This window comes from Labrus mixtus, chromosome 5 (assembly GCF_963584025.1).
Source record: "Labrus mixtus chromosome 5, fLabMix1.1, whole genome shotgun sequence".
Classification (NCBI taxonomy): domain Eukaryota; kingdom Metazoa; phylum Chordata; class Actinopteri; order Labriformes; family Labridae; genus Labrus; species Labrus mixtus.
This window is the reverse complement of record NC_083616.1, coordinates 6,074,519-6,094,097: the sequence shown is the minus strand read 5'-3', so window position 1 is coordinate 6,094,097 and position 19,579 is coordinate 6,074,519. Positions and strand designations below refer to the sequence as shown.

The 19,579-nt window shown below is 39.3% G+C and overlaps 2 protein-coding genes across 3 annotated transcripts; both read right to left on the bottom strand.

Annotated features, from left to right (window-relative positions):
- Nucleotides 1–964: 964 nt before the first annotated feature.
- On the bottom strand, nucleotides 965–4,076 carry paxx (PAXX non-homologous end joining factor). 2 transcript variants are annotated; one of them, XM_061037457.1, is made up of 7 exons: nucleotides 3,914–4,076; nucleotides 2,861–2,921; nucleotides 2,713–2,762; nucleotides 2,420–2,598; nucleotides 2,264–2,314; nucleotides 1,121–1,211; nucleotides 965–1,032 (listed from the first exon to the last, which is right to left on the bottom strand). In XM_061037457.1, exons 1-7 carry the CDS (start codon nucleotides 4,012–4,014, stop codon nucleotides 984–986), a joined length of 582 nt encoding a protein of 193 aa, XP_060893440.1. In that variant the 5' UTR covers nucleotides 4,015–4,076; the 3' UTR covers nucleotides 965–983. The 2 variants fall into 2 exon arrangements, with proteins under 2 accessions (XP_060893440.1, XP_060893438.1); XM_061037455.1 differs by having other exon boundaries at nucleotides 2,414–2,598; nucleotides 3,914–4,072.
- Nucleotides 4,077–5,118: 1,042 nt separating this feature from the next.
- LOC132973833 (phosphatidylinositol 4-phosphate 5-kinase-like protein 1) lies at nucleotides 5,119–18,826 on the bottom strand. Its single transcript, XM_061037454.1, has 10 exons — nucleotides 18,679–18,826; nucleotides 16,070–16,258; nucleotides 15,926–15,976; nucleotides 15,384–15,538; nucleotides 9,643–9,767; nucleotides 9,354–9,388; nucleotides 9,212–9,267; nucleotides 8,023–8,135; nucleotides 7,766–7,928; nucleotides 5,119–6,959 (listed from the first exon to the last, which is right to left on the bottom strand). Exons 2-10 carry the CDS (start codon nucleotides 16,256–16,258, stop codon nucleotides 6,527–6,529), a joined length of 1,320 nt encoding a protein of 439 aa, XP_060893437.1. The 5' UTR covers nucleotides 18,679–18,826; the 3' UTR covers nucleotides 5,119–6,526.
- Nucleotides 18,827–19,579: the final 753 nt, after the last annotated feature.

Below are 19,579 nucleotides of genomic sequence, written 5' to 3'. Positions count from 1 at the left end.
GTCATGAATGGAGAATCTCCAAACGGCCTGTTTGAGCACACATTTTCTGAAAAGTGGAGCAGGAAGAGAGAAAGGATGGACTTTTTTCATAATTGGGGTAGAGTCACATATTAGAGTTAGAAAAACATGATGAAGTGTATTTTGCATAATATGTGACCTTTAAGATTTCCCATGATTAATTATACATTTTTGCAGCTTTAAAGGCTTTATATGCAATTTTTTGATCCAGCAGATGTCGCCCTTGAGCACCAGCATGAAACCAAAACAACTTGCGCTGCATTGTTGTGTTAGCATGCTAATGCTAGCGATCTTTATTATGCTCGTATCTTCACACTGCATGTAAATTTACCTGAAATGAGCGTGATCTAGAAACACAGTTAAGCAGTGAGTACAGAATGTTATTCTTCTTTTCTCTAGTCCCTCAATTAAACAACTTTTATTTGCGAGGGGATGAGTCAGCCGGCCGTCCTGGCGATGTAAACAAACTGAAGATAGGACTCTGAAAACTCTGAAAACATCACAGACAGCGGGACTCGGGTGTTACACCCATTGTAGACAGTCATGACTCACTGAGTTATTTTCAGAGGATATACTTGATTTCTATTATATTTAAGTGTGAAAAATCACATATAAAGCCTTTAATATTTATGTACCGTACATATTAGTTTATAAAACAAAAAAACTTAACACACGTTCAGAATATATTCTCCAGTTTATTAATTTCATTTCAGGATTCAGTTAAAAATTAACTTTCATATTTTAATGGTTGCAGCCTCATTCAGCTGAACATAGAATTACACATTTAATCCAGTAACATTAAAATACCCTTTAAAATCAGTGTTCAAGTTGTGGTTGTGATAAATATCAAGCATTAAAAGTCATTTATCATACAAGCCATTTTAAAAAAATGCTAAACTTCATAATGAATTAAAAGAAAAGTCCTACATCAGCTATGTGAGAACACGGAGGAGGAATCTGAAGGTTCAGTCTTCATCTGCTTCATCGAAGGCCACGCCGGTCGCTCGCAGCTTTCTGTAACAACACATCAACATTTCTACGTTACAGACACACAGGTCAGAATGATCGCCTGGAAGAGGTTTAGGACAGACATGTTTTATACTTTTTGGTTCCTGGGTTGACGAGTGAAGCTCCTGGAAGTCGTTTCTTCAGTGTCACTGACGGAGCTCCGTTCTGCTGCCTCGGCTCAAACTCTGAGGAGGGAAAATATCTGTGAGCTCAGAGACTGATCCAACAACAAGAGCATCATTAGCTCCACACAAGCTGGTGAATCTCTGCCACAGGGGAATGACCTGAAATAATTGTGTTAACTCTTTTTCAAATGCTGACGTTTGTTTGATCAGTTTTCTGCCACATAGAAACAACAGACAACTCTGTTCCTGCTAAAGAAAACTCTAAAAAAGTATGACTTTACATTATTTGTCTCATTTTCTCAAGTCAAGAACAGATTATATATATACAGATATACATCATTTAAATGAATAAATCAGATTATAATTCCTGGAGAATAATTTTTCTATATTTTAAAGTGCATGTCTTATCATGGAGACATTATGGTTAACTTAATATTTGGTTCATAACCCTAACCCAGTATATCTAATCCCTCTAATGGGTTAATTAGTTGCATTAAAATGTTTATAAAAACACTGTTATATAGGGTTGATCAATAATATTGTGTTGACTACAAGAAAAAAACATCATAATATACTGAACTGTTCCACCTTTTCTCCTAAACAAACAATTGACCAGATACGATTTATTTTCTCTCAGAGTGGAATCTAAAGGTCACAAGTACAGACTTTGAAACACACTGACGCTATAACCACACATACACCATTATTCATGTTGAAATAAATCAGATATTCTTCTCTCTTGAAAGAAATCAGTTGCAACAAGCTTTCTCTAACTAAATGTGTCCGTCTTTCTTCTTTTCTTTTGGACAATAGGAGAGTTTGTTTAAAGTTTTGAATATAGTATCTTTTATTTTATATTGTGATAATCATATTGTTGTATTTTGTATTATTGCTTTCTTCTTAACCTTTGACCTGACTATCTAAGTTGGGTCTTTTTCATGTACCTACGTGACCTACCTCTGGAATGACAATAAACCACCTTGAATCATTAAATAGCCATTTAAAAACACAAAGCATCTACTACTTTTTTTCTTCATTCAGTTGTGGGCTTGAGGTCAAACAGTGTTAGTGGTACCTGTGGTATATAGTTTTAGAAAAGGAGAAACTTGTACCTGTGTGTCTCCTCTGAGGATTTTTCACTGGACTGACTGACGGAGACCCACCTGCAGTTTATAACAAACAAAGAAACACAGTTAGCAAAGTGACATTGAATTTAACTATACATTGTTCCCGTTCAATAAAAAAAAAAAAGTCAAACAAACATTTACTGTCGCTCTGCACGAGGCTGTCGGCCAACTTGAACAGCAGCTCCTTCAGCTCCTCTCGGGCCTGAGGACCCTCCAGCCTGTTCAGGGTCATCCTGAGGCCAGTTGAACTGGAGCCCACATGGAGGTCTGCACTCGAGTCGTGGACCACAACAGACACGTCACCACTACCACAGGCCGACCTGCGGGAAACAAACAGGGACATTCAGCCTCGATAATCACTGTTACATCACATTTACGTGTTCATGCAGGTTATTCAGAAGAGATGAATCATGTTAAATAAAGTCTAAGCTCACCTGAGTTTGAGTATGAAATCATCTGTAGACGTCAGGGCAAACCTCTTTCTCTAAACAAACAGCAATGATTACAAGCAGAGCTACAGCAGGAAGAAAAACCTTCACTGATGCACACAGAGAGAAACGAGGGACCACAGAGGAAACTTACAAACTGCTCCAGAGTGTCTGCAGTCAACTCTGAGCTCCAAACATCAGCAGCATCTGTCAAACTGCAGCAGGTAAAAACAGACACATTAAATCACACTTGGTCATTACGTAATGCAAACAGAATCCATTCATCACATGGTGGTTGATGAGTTTTTATATATACAGCAAAGACATCTCCGACTCTGTTTCAAATCAGCTTTTCCACATTCATATTTCCTAAAGTGGAAATTTAAAAAAAGTGTTTTTTCAAAACATTGAAAACATTTTTTTTTTTTCAACACAAAGGCAACAAATTAAATGTTGACTTGAAAGTCAGAAATGTTATTGTTTTGAGGAAAATTGGATTTCTGAACTATGTTGTCAACTTACAAACTTATTTTTTATCAAAATGCAATTAACATGTTTTATTTTCATGATACAAACCACTGAAACACTGCATGTTTTCTTGTTTAGACCTGATGTCATTCTCTGCAAATAAATGCTCAAAATGACAAACTTGTGCTTAAAATAGTAGTTTATCGAATACAACATAAATATTCATACCTAGAAATATTAAAACCTGAGATAACTATATATCCTTTCCTTCAGTTGTTTAATTCCAGAGATGTGGTGACATGGATATCACTGTAACTAAAGTATTGTGTATCTTCAGAGGGAGGAGGTCATTGTTCCAGACTGCATTTCAACAAAGGCAACTTTACACATAGTTTGTGTTTTTCTATTTTAATGTTACTGTTAGAATAAAACTGAAGACTGCATTTTGTATGTTTACTATCACTCTTAGATTCGGCTTACAGTTTATATAGTAAGATACTATTTTCAGAAATCTATTTAACTTTTTGTTTATCAGTATCATGGTGAGATGTGCCATGATGAGTCAGTCAATAACAGAAATAATAATGCACTTTACTCCACCGTAACAAGCACAGAACCGATATTAAACACTGATAAACACTGGAATAATCAGAAAGTCTCGGATTTAAAAAGAACATTTGATAAAGGTTCACTGTTGAGATAACTTTAATGTTTATCTGTAACACGTCCTTTGACTCACCCAATGTGACACACTCCGGTTTTTCTCTTGGTGTAGCAGATGAATTTACTCTGGCTCTTTTTATCCAGCACAGTGCAGCAAAATGTTTGGCTCCCTTCCATGTTTGTTTACTAACGAGGAAGAAGATATGAATAATAAAGTCTTCTTCGACGGTTTATTTAAAAGTCGTCTTTGTCTTCTTCGTGGAGTCTTATTGCTGAGTGGCAAACCGGCGCATTATCGCCACCTAGTGGCCTGGAGTGTGTAGCTGTTTTCCATTTTCTTTTTCTTTTCTTTTCTTCTCTTTTTTAAACAGCGATTTCTACAAGGCCCATAGATGAATCCTCTAGTGCTGGTTTAGCATTTTTTAGGTAGATAAGGAAGTTAAAAAAAAAAAACCTTAAAAACTTTGCGCATTCTATATAATGAAATACAATATTTTGACCTGTTCTCAAAGCCTGACTACATAGTTGTGTTTTTTGTTTGTTTTGATTATTAATTTCTACATCTTTTGAGTCATTTCCTGGCAACATGTAATTAGACATTTCTGTTGTCTTATTCACTATTCTTATTGTCTTGAAGAAAAAAAAAACATGTTCCACATAAAGACTTCAATCAATCCATTTTAGAGAGCTGGTTTGTATGCTGAATATTTTTGGAAAAAAAACTTAGTTTTGTGCTAAATTGTCAGTACTGTCATTGTTTTTACAATTCTTCAATTTAATTTGGTCGATGCTTTTTTTCAAAGTGATGTAGGCCTATATCTGTGAGTAAGTACAACACAAGCAAGGATAAAGGCTTTAGGTACCGTCTTATTATACACTTCATATGTATGTTTATCATTTCTTCATAATTAAATATCAATTCAATTCAAAACTGTTCCTGAAATGTTCATGCCTGTTTCAGGAACAATTTTACAAAGGCATAAAAGATGTATACTATGTTCTTATACCACCTTTTATTATGTCATATTTTATTATGTCATATTTGGCCTATTATTCTTTTCTCCACTCTTATTTTGACTAATCAAAATTCAGACTAATCTGTTGTATAAAATATACTTTTAAAATAAATTAGACTTGACTATTTATAAACAGACAAATGTGAATGAGAAAATGTTCATGAACTCTTTAAAAACGTTATAACATTTATTAAGATGTGCATTTCATGCTGCAAAAATATCAAATCAGTAACAAAGAGGTAAACTAAAGATTAAAAAAGGGAGTCACATGAATATAATTTAATTTAATTCATAAAAATTTAACAAAGATTTGAAATCTGAAAATATAAAAAACAATTGAACTGGTTAATAAAATGTGATGTTATTTTAATAATTTACACCAACACTACAGTACCCACACACCCCAGGCATTTCTTTTATATCGTCCTGCCCCCTTTAAACTGCACACAAAGAATAAACTTCTTTACACACTCAAAAAAACCAAAAACATTTCATAGTCAAAGTTTCCTGACTGAGTGCACGTCTCCTCTGGATGGATGTGTCACAGTCTAATACAACAAAGACTAAATCAAATCTCCATCATGGTATATGTCGACTGGACAAGGTCCAAATAAAAATGAAATCAGTCTTCAAAAAAACAAAAAACAGAATAAATTATCAATGTATTAAAGCCTTAAACACAAACATAGAAAGGTAGTTTGTTTGTTTAAATACAACATGAGAAGAGTTACACATGTTTTGTTGCACATTTTATAAATGCATTAACACAAATAAACTATTATCACAAGACATTTTGTATATTTATGAATTCAATAGATATGGCATATATATTATTTACAGAAGAAGCTACGTTTTTAACCTTACGGTTGTCTGTTATTGTTAAGCTGTTTTCTTTCATATTAAATCTGAATAACTTACTGATGTAACACATTAACTTCCAAGTTTTTTTTTTAACAAAAAGTGCATCAATCTTTAATAAAAATAAAAATAAAAACAAAAAACACAGACTTTTCAGCTCAATAACTGAAACTAGCTTCTCATCTTTATTTTGTATTTATTCCCTCAACATGTTGCATAAAAGTAAAGTTCAAACTGAGAATTCTTTCTCCTGATTTTTAGAAAATGAAAAGGATCAATAAAATATTTTTGAATTGTTGTTTGAGTCAGTGACACATAAACAACTTTGTTAAAGAGTTTCAGTTCATGGTCATACAGTATGTATCTTTAGTGGCGCTGTGAAGACGGTCAGTAACATCAACGTCCTGGCTGTGTAACTAGCAGAGAACCTTGCCTTTTAAAATTGAAACCATAATTAAAAAATGCTCAACAGAGACTAAAGAGGGCGTGTCTCCTCACTGCAGCCCCCACCACCTTCTACAGGGGAACAATTAGAATCATCCTATATACTATTCAATCACTTCCTGGTTTGGCAACTGTAAAAACCTGTGAGAAACCCCCAACATCCCTCCCACAAACTGTTCTCCCTCTCGGCGTAGAGCATAAGGTACCAGAGCATTTCTGCCCAAACAGGCGATCAGGATCATGAGCAAACTGTATCTACTGTACATACAAAAGTAAGACACCCTTCAGAGATGTGAGCTGCTCCTGTAAAACGATCAGAACCCAGATGTCTCACAGCACCTCTGAAGGACACTAAGGGATTGTGGATTTTGTCACTGAGTGTGGGCCTGTATCCACTGGCAGAACCTGCGTGAGTATTTCTCAGGGCTGACAGTAGAAAAGGCTCTGCCCGGGAAGCGGAGACTTTTCCACAGACCCTCCAGTTTTTTCTTCCAGCCGTAGACGGTGAAAACGTCTATGATGCCCACAAAGTAGCGACGATCCGGCCCGTCGATCACGTGAACAGCATTTTTGCAGTTTGGGAGTAGCCTACAATGATGCTCCTGGAAGTCCTCCAGTTCTGAGTCACTCCTGTTCTTTCTCACAGAGCTGTCCATCTCCTGGAGGGGGATCTCCTCAGCTGAGCCCTCACCTGCTGCTGCCTGAGGCTGCCCGCTCTCACGCTCTGCAGCATCTGCTGTCTCCTCCAGTAATGGGGCAGTGGGGGGGTCTTCATACGTTGGACTTTCATCAAAGTCGAAAGACCTTCAGGAAAGACAAAAAAAAAAACAAACAGAAAATGATGTGAGGGTTATCTCACCTTCCACAAATCATCCGTCTGACACCTTTATGATCAGATTTACTTTTCAGTTATTGTAACCAGTGGCTGTTGGCTGTTCTCTGGGGGGAGATCAAATTACTTTTTTTATGTGAAGTAAGACAGAACGCTCCTTAAGTTAAGAGATGCTTAGTTTGTAACACTACAGTTGTGTCCTTGGTCAAAAGTCTTAAAAAGGTTTGAATGACTTGAGCTAGAAATGATCAGCAAATCAAGGGGGCGCTACAGCTAGCAGGCATCTGCTAACTAGCACGAGTTTTGTATTGGCTTCTCTATATTAGCGTGAAATGGCTCTACTGTACCATATTCAAATCTAGCCTGTACTACTAGTTCACATCTAAGTTCAGTGTAAGAGCAGATTATGAGTGTTGCTTTTTGAGTTATAGTCTCCGGAACTGAATGTGAGTGGGACACAGGGAAGGAGAAGTGGAGGTCCAGACCGCGTCCTCTAGTGGATACTTTTTTGGGAGGACTATATGGCTAGTGACAGTAATGAAGTGTAAAATGTATGCAATCTGTTTGCATCTATAACAGGATTCTCTTTCAAAAATGATTCAACCTTTATCATCAAAAGTTAGATAGTGGTAAGAGCTTGTTTGAGTTTTAATTCTGAAATTAAAATTGTACAGCTTTAAAAAAAAAAAAAAACAGCTTTATGAAAAGCTTGGTTTTACATACGTATCACACTGCACAGTAAATGGTTGTGCACAAAGAATATAAATACATAACCTACTTTGTGGTGCGAACAACAAGGTTGGCCAGAGAGTGTTTCCCTTCCAGCTCGTCTCTGTGCAGAGGCTGATGAGCCACCAGGAGGCTGTAGTCCAGGACGTTGAGCCCCTGAAGGAACGCAGCGTCTTCTTTCACTTGCCTGTTGAACCAAGATTTCCCCTGATCTGCAGAGACCACACAAGCATTTCTGTTTAGTTTGTGTTCACACTAAATGTAGTTTGTGCAGCTGAAGAAACAAGCAGGCGTGAGGACACATACCTAATGCGATGGACTGCCCTTCAAAGTTATTGTCCTTCAGCACTTTGATGATCTGTTTCCCTCCTGTGTCGGGGTTTGTCCATCGACCGACCTCACACCCTTTGATGTCGTATCTGTGAAACGAGAACGCAACAGCTTTTATACGGTCATAAAATGTGTCTGAAAGAGCACAAACTGTACGAGAAGGTGGTCTTACCCTCTGATAATAGTGTCTTCAATCTGAATTATTTCTATAGACCAGCAGGGGCCGACTCATAGACGGAAGAAAACAGTCTAATTGTCCCACGCCTCATTTGATTTATTCCCATAGTAAACATTTTGAGTTTATGTTCTCAATCTTTAGTATCAAGTCTTCTCCAATACAGCATGGTGGTGAATTACAGTCCCATTTAGAGTCAAATAAACTAAACAGAATAAACAGAAAGCAGGGGAGGACTTAGGGTGGGGCTACCTGTGATTGACTAGTTGATGCCACAGCATGTTTTTCAGTGTCCAGTTGTATCAAAGACACTTTAAAGAGCCAACTATTAACATTTCAAACATTGTATTTTGTTTACTCCCTGTTTTTTAGCTATCCAAAAACAACATCATATGACCAAATGTTAATGTGTTAATCCAACCACCTTGCGCTAAATTAAAACTAAGATGGAATCTGCAAAAAAGCATCTGAGGCTTCATTAAGTATTGCACAAAACCAATTGTTAAATTCATGGTTTCTGTTTCCACTTCTTACAAACAGTTTATGGGAAAGATGGCCGCAGTGGCGATTCCAGAGCCTGTTAGGGCCCTTTAGGCAGAAATTCAAAGAGGACCCCTCAAAGCAGCGTTTATCACCAATGTGTCATAAATATTCTGACTACAACAAAAGTGATATATATCTTTTTTTCTTCTTCCAAAATGTTCACGTCAGTATTATTTTCAAAGAGCATCAAAAACCAGAATAACAACTTAAATAATTCAATAACTTTTAAAAGTTCTTGTTATTGTCAGTTACTTTTCACAGTCTTAACGCCTCGTAGCTGTGAGAGTATGTGCTGTCAGGAGGGGCGACCTTAAGGAGGTTTCCTACTGCCATTACAAACTTGCGGGCCCCCTCCTGGCCTATAGGGCCCCAAGCATTTGCCTGTATTTCCTGTTAATAAGCAGTGCCACTGAACGGGCGACATAATGAAGTACAAAGATACTGTACCTAATGTTGATCCTCTCATCGGGGTAGAAGACACTCTGCATCACGATAAAGTACTTCTGGAGAGCAGACAGACAACACACTATTGTTAGAGCTGTACTGTACTCTTATAGTGGATGTATTTACCTGATATTTATCATGTTACCTTTTCTTCATTTGGGATTATAATCCTGTGAACACCTGGGAAGTGGAAAGAAGGATGCATTTAATGAAACCAGCAGTATGTTGTATTTCTTAGTATATTGAAATGAAACCAGTTTACAGCCCATGGTACAAAAACAGTTTTGGTCTCTATACCTAATTTCTCTCTTCAAGACAACTGTACAGACTGAACTTTTATAGAACTCACCTGTTTGAGTTTTATCAAGGGTTCAAGTTATACATAATTAGGGGCGTAACAAAGCTTATCATGGTGGTAAAGGAGCTCCTCTTACCCAAGAATCTCACGAGGAGTGAATGAGGGTATTTGTCCAGGTGGTCCATGTATGCCTGCAGGTTGGACAGCAGGAACCGGACCTCTCGCCCGCTCTGCGTCTTCAGAAAGTATCTCTTGTCATTCCTAAAACGAAGAAAAACTTCATCAAAACAAAAAAATCTAATATTGAAAATTTCTTCATAACCCCAGTAATGTTGCATGTAGAGAAACTACAGTCTTTATTGATGATTTGTTCCTACAGATAATACAGAAAATCTTCCAATGTATCTTTTATCTGTCCTGTTCTCATTTTGTTTATGTTGATGTGAACGCAGGCATAAACGCTCCATTAGTGCTGAACCATATATAAGAGGTTTCAGAGCAGGTTTCAGAGCAGCATAAGCTGCCAAGTATACAACTTCATTGTCAGGGAAGGTCTTTGTTTACTTCATCAAAAAAAGATGCCAGACCACATCCTGCTCATATTTCAACAGCATGGCTCCCTGATAAAACAGTCTGGGTGATAAACTGGCTTGCCTGCAGTCCTGATGAGGCCCCCGTTGAAAATGTTTGGAGCATTATTTAACAAAAACAGTACAGCAAAGGACACACAGAACTGTTGATCTTCTGGTCAGCTTTCTAACATCTTGAAAGTGGAATATCTTACTGGTGTGTTGTTAAAATACATGTTGACACAACAGACTGGTAAACATGACCATGCCCAAACCTTTTTTTAAACATGAGGCTGGTATTCATTTTGGAGCGACTCTCTCCCCCTGACATTTCCTGTCTCTCTTCAGCGATATATATATATATATATATATATATATATATATTGTATATATATGTATATATATATTTATTTGATATAAAATGTCTCTTAATATTCTGCAAAAACTACTGAAGTGCAGAGAAACTCATTTCCTCACACACAGGAGCTGATTTCTTATATTCAGGAGATTATTTGAGTAAAAACATGTTTCAGCATGTTGTTTTGTATCTTGTGTTTCAGTGAGTTCTAAAAAGAATAGAACACACAGCTCAGATTATGACGTCATAGATCAGAAAGTTCTAGAAGTTTAAAAAGTGAGCAGTTTGGTAGATCTCGGTCAGTTCCCCATCAGCACTCAGAGAGGAAACACACATTTGAGAGGAGAGAGATTTTAGTTGGAAACATTTGTTCGTTCTGAATTTTAAAACATTTAAACTTGAAGGTTCGTTCTCCACCTGAGAAACACCTGACCGTGTAAACATGTCAGCAGGTAAGACTCAACCATCTTCACCCTGATGCTGAACATGGTCTCACACACTGAACACACTGTCTTCACACGTTTTCTCTCCACAGTCACCTTCAGCACACCTGAGCTTCACACAGGTGAAACTCTGTTCAGCAGCTCGTCTGCTTACTCCGTTCTGGAGTTTATCGGTGAAGGCTGCTTCGGCAGAGTGGCCAAGTGTGTGAACATAGTCACCAAAGAGACGGTGGCAGTGAAGATCCTGAAGGAGGTCGCTGGTTTGATCCTGGACTCTGAGAAAGAGGTGGATTTTTAATGAAGTCAAGTTTTCATCAGATTGTGTCTGCTCCATCAGAGGACGTACAGTCTCATGAACTGTTGTCATGTCTCCTCTTTTCTGACCAGGTGTCCATGTTAGAGGTCATCTCTGTCCTCAATCCAGATCACACCAACCTGGTGAAGTTCTTTGAGAGGTTCGACTACATGGGACGGACGTGTTTGGCATTCGAGATGCTCGACACCAGTCTGTACGACCTGCTCCAAGAATTTGGCTGGAGACCTCTGTGTCTGAACGCCATCCGGCCCATCACAGAGCAGGTCTGATTTAACCACATATTCATTAACGTTCTGCATAACTACTACTACTCATCATTGTAGAAACCATTAACCCTAAAGCCCGCTCAGCATCACATGGAAATCCAAACTTTGTCTTTTTGTTTCGTCCCTGCAGCTGCTGGTCGCTCTGGACGCCCTGAAGGGTCTTGGTATCCTGCACATGGATATCAAACCTGACAACGTGATGGTTGTCAACAAGCAGGACCAACAAATCAGAGTCAAATTAATCGACTTCGGTGCAGCCATCACAGCTGATGAAGTCAAGGTGGGGCTTAAAGTTCAGCCACGTGGATACAGGTAGGTTCCTCCTGCATGGCTCAGATGTTCATTTAGCACAGTTTGTGTTGTCCTCTTTGTCTTCAGAGTTGTCCATCATATTTCTGACTTTGGCTCTGGTCTTCGTCCTCAGGGCTCCAGAAGTCGCCCTCGGCCTTCCTTTCACTGAGGCTATCGATGTGTGGGGGGTGGGCTGCGTCCTGGCCTCCCTCTACCTGGCTGAAAACCTCTTCCCAGTCGACTGTGACTATCAGATGGTATGTCAGCTCCCCCAGACACAGAGCAGACCTGATGCAGAGTGTTAGCTCACATGATTTATGTGTTTCTTTATGTGTGCAGATGAAGTCCATTGTGGAGGTTGTTGGTCAGCCGGAGGAGCAGCTGCTCCGTGCTGGGATTCATACCAGGTTCTTCTTCACTGAGGAGAAGGAGGAGGCAGCTGGTGCTCCATCATGGAGGCTTCTGGTACAGTTACCATGTTCCTCTTTGTCTGAGAAGATTCATATTTCATTTAAACTCTTTTAAAATGTTTCTCATATTGATTTTGATCCTTTAGACGCCTGAAGAATTCACAGCCGTTAATAATATTGAAGTACAGGAGCAGGACAGCGCGGTGGAGCTGCCGAGCTCTCTGGATGCTCTGGTTCATGTAGGTACTCTCTGATGTGTTCATGAACATCCATCAGCACCTCTTAATAATCTGTTTCTGAGAGCTGCTGGCTCAATCAGCTCACCTCAATGTGTTTTCAAATCCAGATGTATCCAGAAGAGGGAGCTGCTGAGCTCCAGGACAGGTTCCAGTTTGTGGATCTAATGAAACGTCTGCTGGATCTTAACGGGGATCAGAGAATCTGTCCCCGACAGGCTCTGCAGCACCCGTTCATCAGCACGTCTCACCTGAGCCAGCACCCTGACAGAACACACCTGTGAGTGACTGTGTGTGTTCACACTGCTCGTATTAAACACAGGAGCTCTGATGGACTGCTGCTTTATTGATGGACTGATTTTCTGATTGTTGTCGTTCTTTCTCCTCTGTGATCAGAGACATGATGGGTACCAATCAAAACCCTGAGCAGGTCTCAGACTCTGGATCCTTTGCTCCGTCCACTGGTCCCACTGAGGAAGCTCCGCCCTCCTGCTTCATGGATGGAGACAAAGACTTGGTCTCTTATGAAGATGACCCCCCCACAGGGTCATGTGATGGGATACCAGCCATATACTCCTATGAAGCCAGTTTAGCCTTCTGGCGCTTTTATGGAGCACCTCAGCTCCTCTTCCTGGAAGAAGCTCCAGATGTAGATCTGACTGAAGGAGAAGAACCTCATAGCTCCTGTGAAGAAGATCCAGAAGCTTCTGATGGAGGACTGTCCTCTCTGTCTAGTACCCGGTCTTCAGATGGAGGACTGTCCTCTCTGTCCAGTACCCGGTCTTCAGATGGAGGACTGTACTCTCTGTCCAGTACCCGGTCTTCAGATGGAGGACTGTCCTCTCTGTCCAATACCTCGTCTTCAGGCTCCTCGGATGATGATTCTGTGTCTTGCTCTCATATCAGAGCCTCCTGTAAAGAAGCCCCGCTTCCTGGATCACCAGATGGAGGTGTACCTCCCCTTCCTGATAGTAAAGGAGGTGATCCCACTGACTTCTCTGCTGCAGCCTCGGCCTCCTCAGGACGCAGCCAAAAAGTGCTGAAGAGAATTGGCAGATTCTTTCGGGGAATCGCAGCTTGCTTTTGTTGTTGCTGTCGTGCCGAGGAATAAATGATGATAATTATTCTTCAAGTTTCTTTTTTCTCTGCTGTTTATTCATACATGCTTCATTGGTTTCATCTTTGAAATATAAAGTTTGAAATGTGCTGAAATAAAATTCAACTAATCTTCTTTACTTGCAACAAAGTCAGCCGTAAAAAACAACAAGTGTTTATAAAATGTGTTCTGATGACAATAACAAACAAATGTCAACCCTTGTCAATATTTGAATGACACTCTAAAGTTCTGCTAAATACTATCACACACGTACAGTCAGGTTTCCTGTGGTCATGGTAACCTTTTTTAAACAATTTTTTGAGATGATATTTAACAATGTATACCAGTGTTTGGCAAACTACTTGTAAAATTTACTGAGCTAAGCTACCTAAGTTACTCAAACACATACTTAAATGAAGCTTGAGGAACCAGGTCCTTTGCTTTCAATTACAACAAGCATGAAAAATTAAGTTGATAGGGCAGTCAGTGATAATGTGTTAATCACGATACAATTAAGGTGTAAATTTAAGGCATTAAATGTTTAAATATCCCAAAGCGCAAAGTAGTTTAGCCACCGCAGTGTCTACCATCAGCTGTACTGATGGAAACAAATCCACACCACTGCGCCTTTGAATGACTTACTCTAAAAACAGCCAGACGGCTTAGTGGACAAACCAAAAGTAACATGCACCATGGTACATACAACATTTCACTTTTTTTATTGTTCCCTTTAGCTATTTTCATTTACTTTTTAATCCATCACACAACTTTTTTTCTGTGGTTAATTTAATGTGGTAACCTTCGATCTATTGGACGTTCCTTATTTTCTTTCAAAATAAAAGCACTTTTTAAAAGTCCAAACAAGGGAGTAAAGTACCCATAGCTAAAACATGAATATAAAAAGTCGAAGCCTGAGTGATGTCACCCATCTGTTACTGCAGAGGGCTTTGGAGTTCCATCAATGGCTGTCTCCATGCTGGAAATCCTGTCTCACCCTAACTTTCAGTTTACCTAACGACAGACGCATAAGAGCTGTAGCTGGGGCGGGTTTTAAGCCTCCTGACCAAACATATAACGCGCCCGTCTGTCAATCAGGTCAGCTACACGCATGATTGTGAATAACGGTTATCCTTCATAAAATCTAAACGGACGAGTTACCAAAAACTCATCCATACCCCCTACAATGTATGCCGATGGAGACATGAGCTAATCAGACCTATTTTGTTTTTTAAACAGGCTGTAAACATGTTCATTTCTGCTGTAAAACTCATCTTTTAATGAGTGTGTATGTGACCGCCGGTGCTTCTGCAGCCAGCCTCAAGCGGACACTCAACTAACTGCAGGATTTTACACTTTTGAATTGGCTTTATTTTTCAACACTGAAGGTTGCCACTTGAGCGTCCCACAGTTCACACAGTAGACATACAAAATAAAAGCATAACAAAAAACTGAGAATAATGTGATTTTGTGATTAATCCCGATTTAAAAAAGTTATTGTTTGACAGCCTCAGGACTTACAGTAACACTACTATATACTGTATAGTGCTGTAGACTTCATGCAGATAGGACAAATGATGTGTCTTGTTGATAAGATTTGGATCAGCTCCGTTCTGGATGAACCATCACACATCACAGGACACACGGTGCCCCACCAGACGAACAAATCATCACTAACTGATGGATTTGGACATAAACAGTCATAGGTTGATGATGTAGTTCCTATACATTTTGCATAAAATACATGAATATTTGAGTATGTTGATGGTGGTGTGTTATGTGACTGAGTTTTTGCACTTCATGGTCAGCACAATAAGATGTATATTATGTTAGGAATTAGCATGAGATGAGGTTAAGTACATATACAGGGTAGTGGAATAAAGGACTTTGCTCACGTGACGAAGAAATTGGCCTTGCTCTTGGAGTTGCTGACAAACTGAAGGTAGCAGCTGTCTGAGCAGAGGGACTTCATGTAATCCTCCTCTGGGATGTCCAGTGAATGTCTCAGTTTAGCAAACACAGGTGCAGCAAACGTCTGCATCTCAAAACCCTGGAAGGCAAAGAGAACATATGACGTTCGAGGTGTGCATAGTTTGCTTTATATTTCTTTAAAGGAAATAAAAAAGTTAGCATTAGCTAGGAGAGCACTATACCACGTTTTCTCCACTGGAGGAAGCACCCTAATATGACCTAAAACAAGTTTTCTCATTTCCATACAGGGATTCACATCATCACCATCCCCAGGAGCAAATTATTGTCGAATTATGCCCATAAGTATCTTAACATTTACTCTGGATTTGCATCTCTTTTGGTCTGAACTTTACTTTAGAAGATACTCTAGGGATGGGTAAAACATATACATGTAAAGCATGATCCTGGTCTGTAAACAAGTAAAAGCTTCAAAAATGATAAATGTTTAAAAAAAAAGTCCTCTTGCCTCATGAGTGTGAGTTTCCTCCGCCTTGAAATGTTCAGCTGTGAGTGTATTCTGTGCAACATAAAGACGTGTTTATTAGAAAACTTACTTCTTCATTGTTTAATGTTCATACAACCATTGGTTTATATTTAGAGGATACCTCACCTGTACAGGTGAGTCCACGGTGGTCTGAATAGCTGCCTGCATGCCCTCTTTGATCTTGGCCGTGAGGTGGTAAAACTCGTGCTCAGGGTTGATCTCAAAAACTCCTAGCATCCTCCATCTCTGTCTCAGATGCCACCACCGTCTCCGTCTGGTCTCCGTGGAGGCTCCAGCAGCTTTTCTCTTTGCCATCTGTCACAGCAGCAGAAATCATCAGTCATCAGTTAAGTATACTTTAGATTTAATGATGATGAGTTTTTTATTTCAGTTTTCATTTAGCCAATTCAAACGTATATATCAATCAATAAATCAATCAGTCAATTTTTATTTGTATAGCGTCAACTCATAACAAGTGTTATCTGGAGACACTTTACAAAAAGCAGGTAAAATACCTTACTCTTTGTCTGTTAACATTACAAAAGAGCAGGTAAAAAGACATTACTCATTGTTATGTTACATAAAGCAGGTAAAAAGACCTTACTCATTGCTATGTTACAAAGATCCGGCAGCACTTTAGCAAAGCAACAAAATTTACAGTGGTAAGAAAAAAACTGCCTTATTAAAAGGCAGAAAGCTTTGGCTGGATTCCTGGCTCATGATGAAACAGCCTTCACAGGCCTAGACTGCGCCGGGCTTGTAAGGGGATAGGGGGAGAGATGGGATAAGATACAGGAAGAGGGATAGAGAGCAAGGGGGTGGGGTGTTGTTCAGGCAAGCCGTCCATCAACAGACACAAACAACAGGAAAAGAAAAAGAAATACAAGGAGCACCAAAGGGCACCTTGTGGGGCACCTTAGGTTGGAAATAATTCTCAGATATTTGTCAGAAAATGTCTTTAACTATTTCCATTTTCATGGAATAGCTCTTGTACAAGCATTTGACAGTGTTTTACATTGATACCAGTCTTGTTCCTCTCTCACACTGAACCAAGATGCAGGGAGTGTTAGCTCACATGATGTGAATAACCACAGTTGTATCAGTTGACTCAGAATTGTATCAGTGAAACATTAATCCCACTTTCACATGTCCTGCCCACTGACACGTTTACATGTGTCTGCAGGAGCTGGGGATAGAACCCCCAACCTTCTGAATGAGAGACAGGAACCACTGAGCTACAGCGGTCAAGTTAACTCTTTGCATGTGTATAGTGAATGTCCTGTGTCCTACAGAGTCATTTGCTCAGGTTCAGCTGGTGCAAAAGCTACACAATCCTTTTTGTGTATCAGGCCCTGAGTTTATGAAGTGAACATCCTGCCATGCTGTCGCTCCTACACACTGACGTCAGCAAAAAGAGTGCAGACATTCTAACAAAAGGTAAGTCCATGTTGTTGCATGGAATTCTAGTGTGTCTAGTGTCCATTTCTCCCACTTATCTTAAATCAGTGATTTTTGAAGTCTCAAGTTCATTGTCAGTTTTCCATAATTTAGATTTCTCTATCCAATGTTCCTAGGTAGTGGGAGCCACGTTACCCCCCTTCATAGTGATAGATTTCTGCTACCAGCTGTTAGCAGTATTTTGACCGTATACGTCTTTCCATTACTTTTACATTTCCTTCTTAAAGATTATAATTACACAAATAAAGTAACTTGCAGTTCATTGGTAATCCATATCTAAGCATCTGGCAAAGTGTTGTGTACCATTTTTCGAAACCTATAGATTTGATCATTTCCAAACTCCATGTAAATGATCTGCAGCTAGAGCAACAAACTGCACCACAGAGACACAAAGAACATCAGAAATCACTGCAGCATCAGAGAGAGGAGATTCTTTTTTGGTTTTTCTCAAATAATGTCGTGAAAAGACACATAGGATGGCGCTCTTTGAACGAGTCTTACTTAATGTCAGATGGATTATTTATTAGTGTCGTTTATGTATTTGTATGTTTCCGGCTGCAAACAAACTTCCCTGTGGGGACCATAAAGATACATTTGACCTTTGACCTTTGAGTCTTTCTGAAAAACTTCTATACTTGACTGAAAACCTTTTACAACATGAAGCATACAGTATTTATCCCTGTGGGTGTGAGCTTGTTTTGTACTTGTTTGTAATATGATGCCACCTGCATGTTCATGAGTCAACACACAAGCAAAGTGAAGGAGGTAACCCTGAACTTACATCCACCAGATTTAGATAGAAAGATACTTCATTAATCCTTTACAGGGAATGACACTGTTGCTGCAGCTGCAATCACAATCAAGACACATAAAAAAATTGGCCATAAAGGCACCTAGTGATGATCTACACGTCACAGTTAAGATGGCGGCGTACACTAGAGCATCGGCTTCTGTAGCTCCCGGTACAGTCTTATCAGTTTTATCTCAAACTCTTTGTTTACCGTGCCTGTGTGATAGACACAGTCCAAAAAAACAGAGTGTATGGACAGAAGATTAACACTATGAATAAATCTGTAGATAGCTGGTTATGTTATATGTGCAGCTTTGGAGGAACATGTCACCATTACACATATAAGTGGAACAAACAAAACATGAAGGAATAAGAAATATAGGGTTCAAAGACAGATACAGAGATATTTGTAAAGAAAACATCTGTTGTGCCACCGCCTGTAGATGGTGATGAAGTCACAAAATGTGTATATTCAGGGCTCTCTTACCTTGAGTTGTTGCTCCGTCTAGACCGTAAAACACAGAAAATGGTTTCATACAAACTGTCTACTCATACACGGAGTTTAAAATGAGCGCTGCCTTTGTGTATCTAACGATCACCTCCTTTACTAATTCTTTACCGCATTCCAGACAGGTTATGCAAGCTCTGCAGGGTGTGTCACGCACAGAGGAAAAGGTGTGTTTCCTGTGTGTATCCTCAGTGAAGACAGATAGGTAACCCTGAAGAGAGCAACCACTCATATTACGCGTTTTGGAAACACACATGTAATGACTATATGTGGGACTTTAAAAAATGTTTCTGAGAGAAACTGTGTTGCTCAGATTCTGGTACTTTGGGGTGTTAACCACAGGGTCTGTGACGGGTTACAGAATTATTTGTCAACCTGATCTCTCAGAAATATGTGGAATAACCACAACCTCGTTATCACTGCTTTGTAGGGTTACTAACATGGAGGAAACATGTGGATGGAAAATGGTGACAGCAGCAGACAGGACAGCAGGCAGGTCAGAAGGAACTCCAGCTGCACCTCCTGCTGGTTGGATGGAATAAGGAAGGCTGGTTCCTCATGGTAAAGCCGTTCTCTTTAACTCTGTTGAAGTATTCTACCCATTATAGAAGCAAACCTAAAAAGGCTACAACATCACCATAGGTGCTCACCATACCTGCTGTGTTAGGTCATTCACTGTTTGCGGCAGCCATACATTTTTGTTGTTTTTCACTGCAGGAAGGACGGCAGGTTTTAGTAAAAGAAAAAAAAACACTCTTTGAAGGTGACTGATTTGTATTGCTCATAAATGACTTTTTCTAAAATATGGACATCAGATACAGGAAGCCATTTCTGATGCTCACAGGACTTAAAAATGATTTCATTACTACAGTAAAATGCT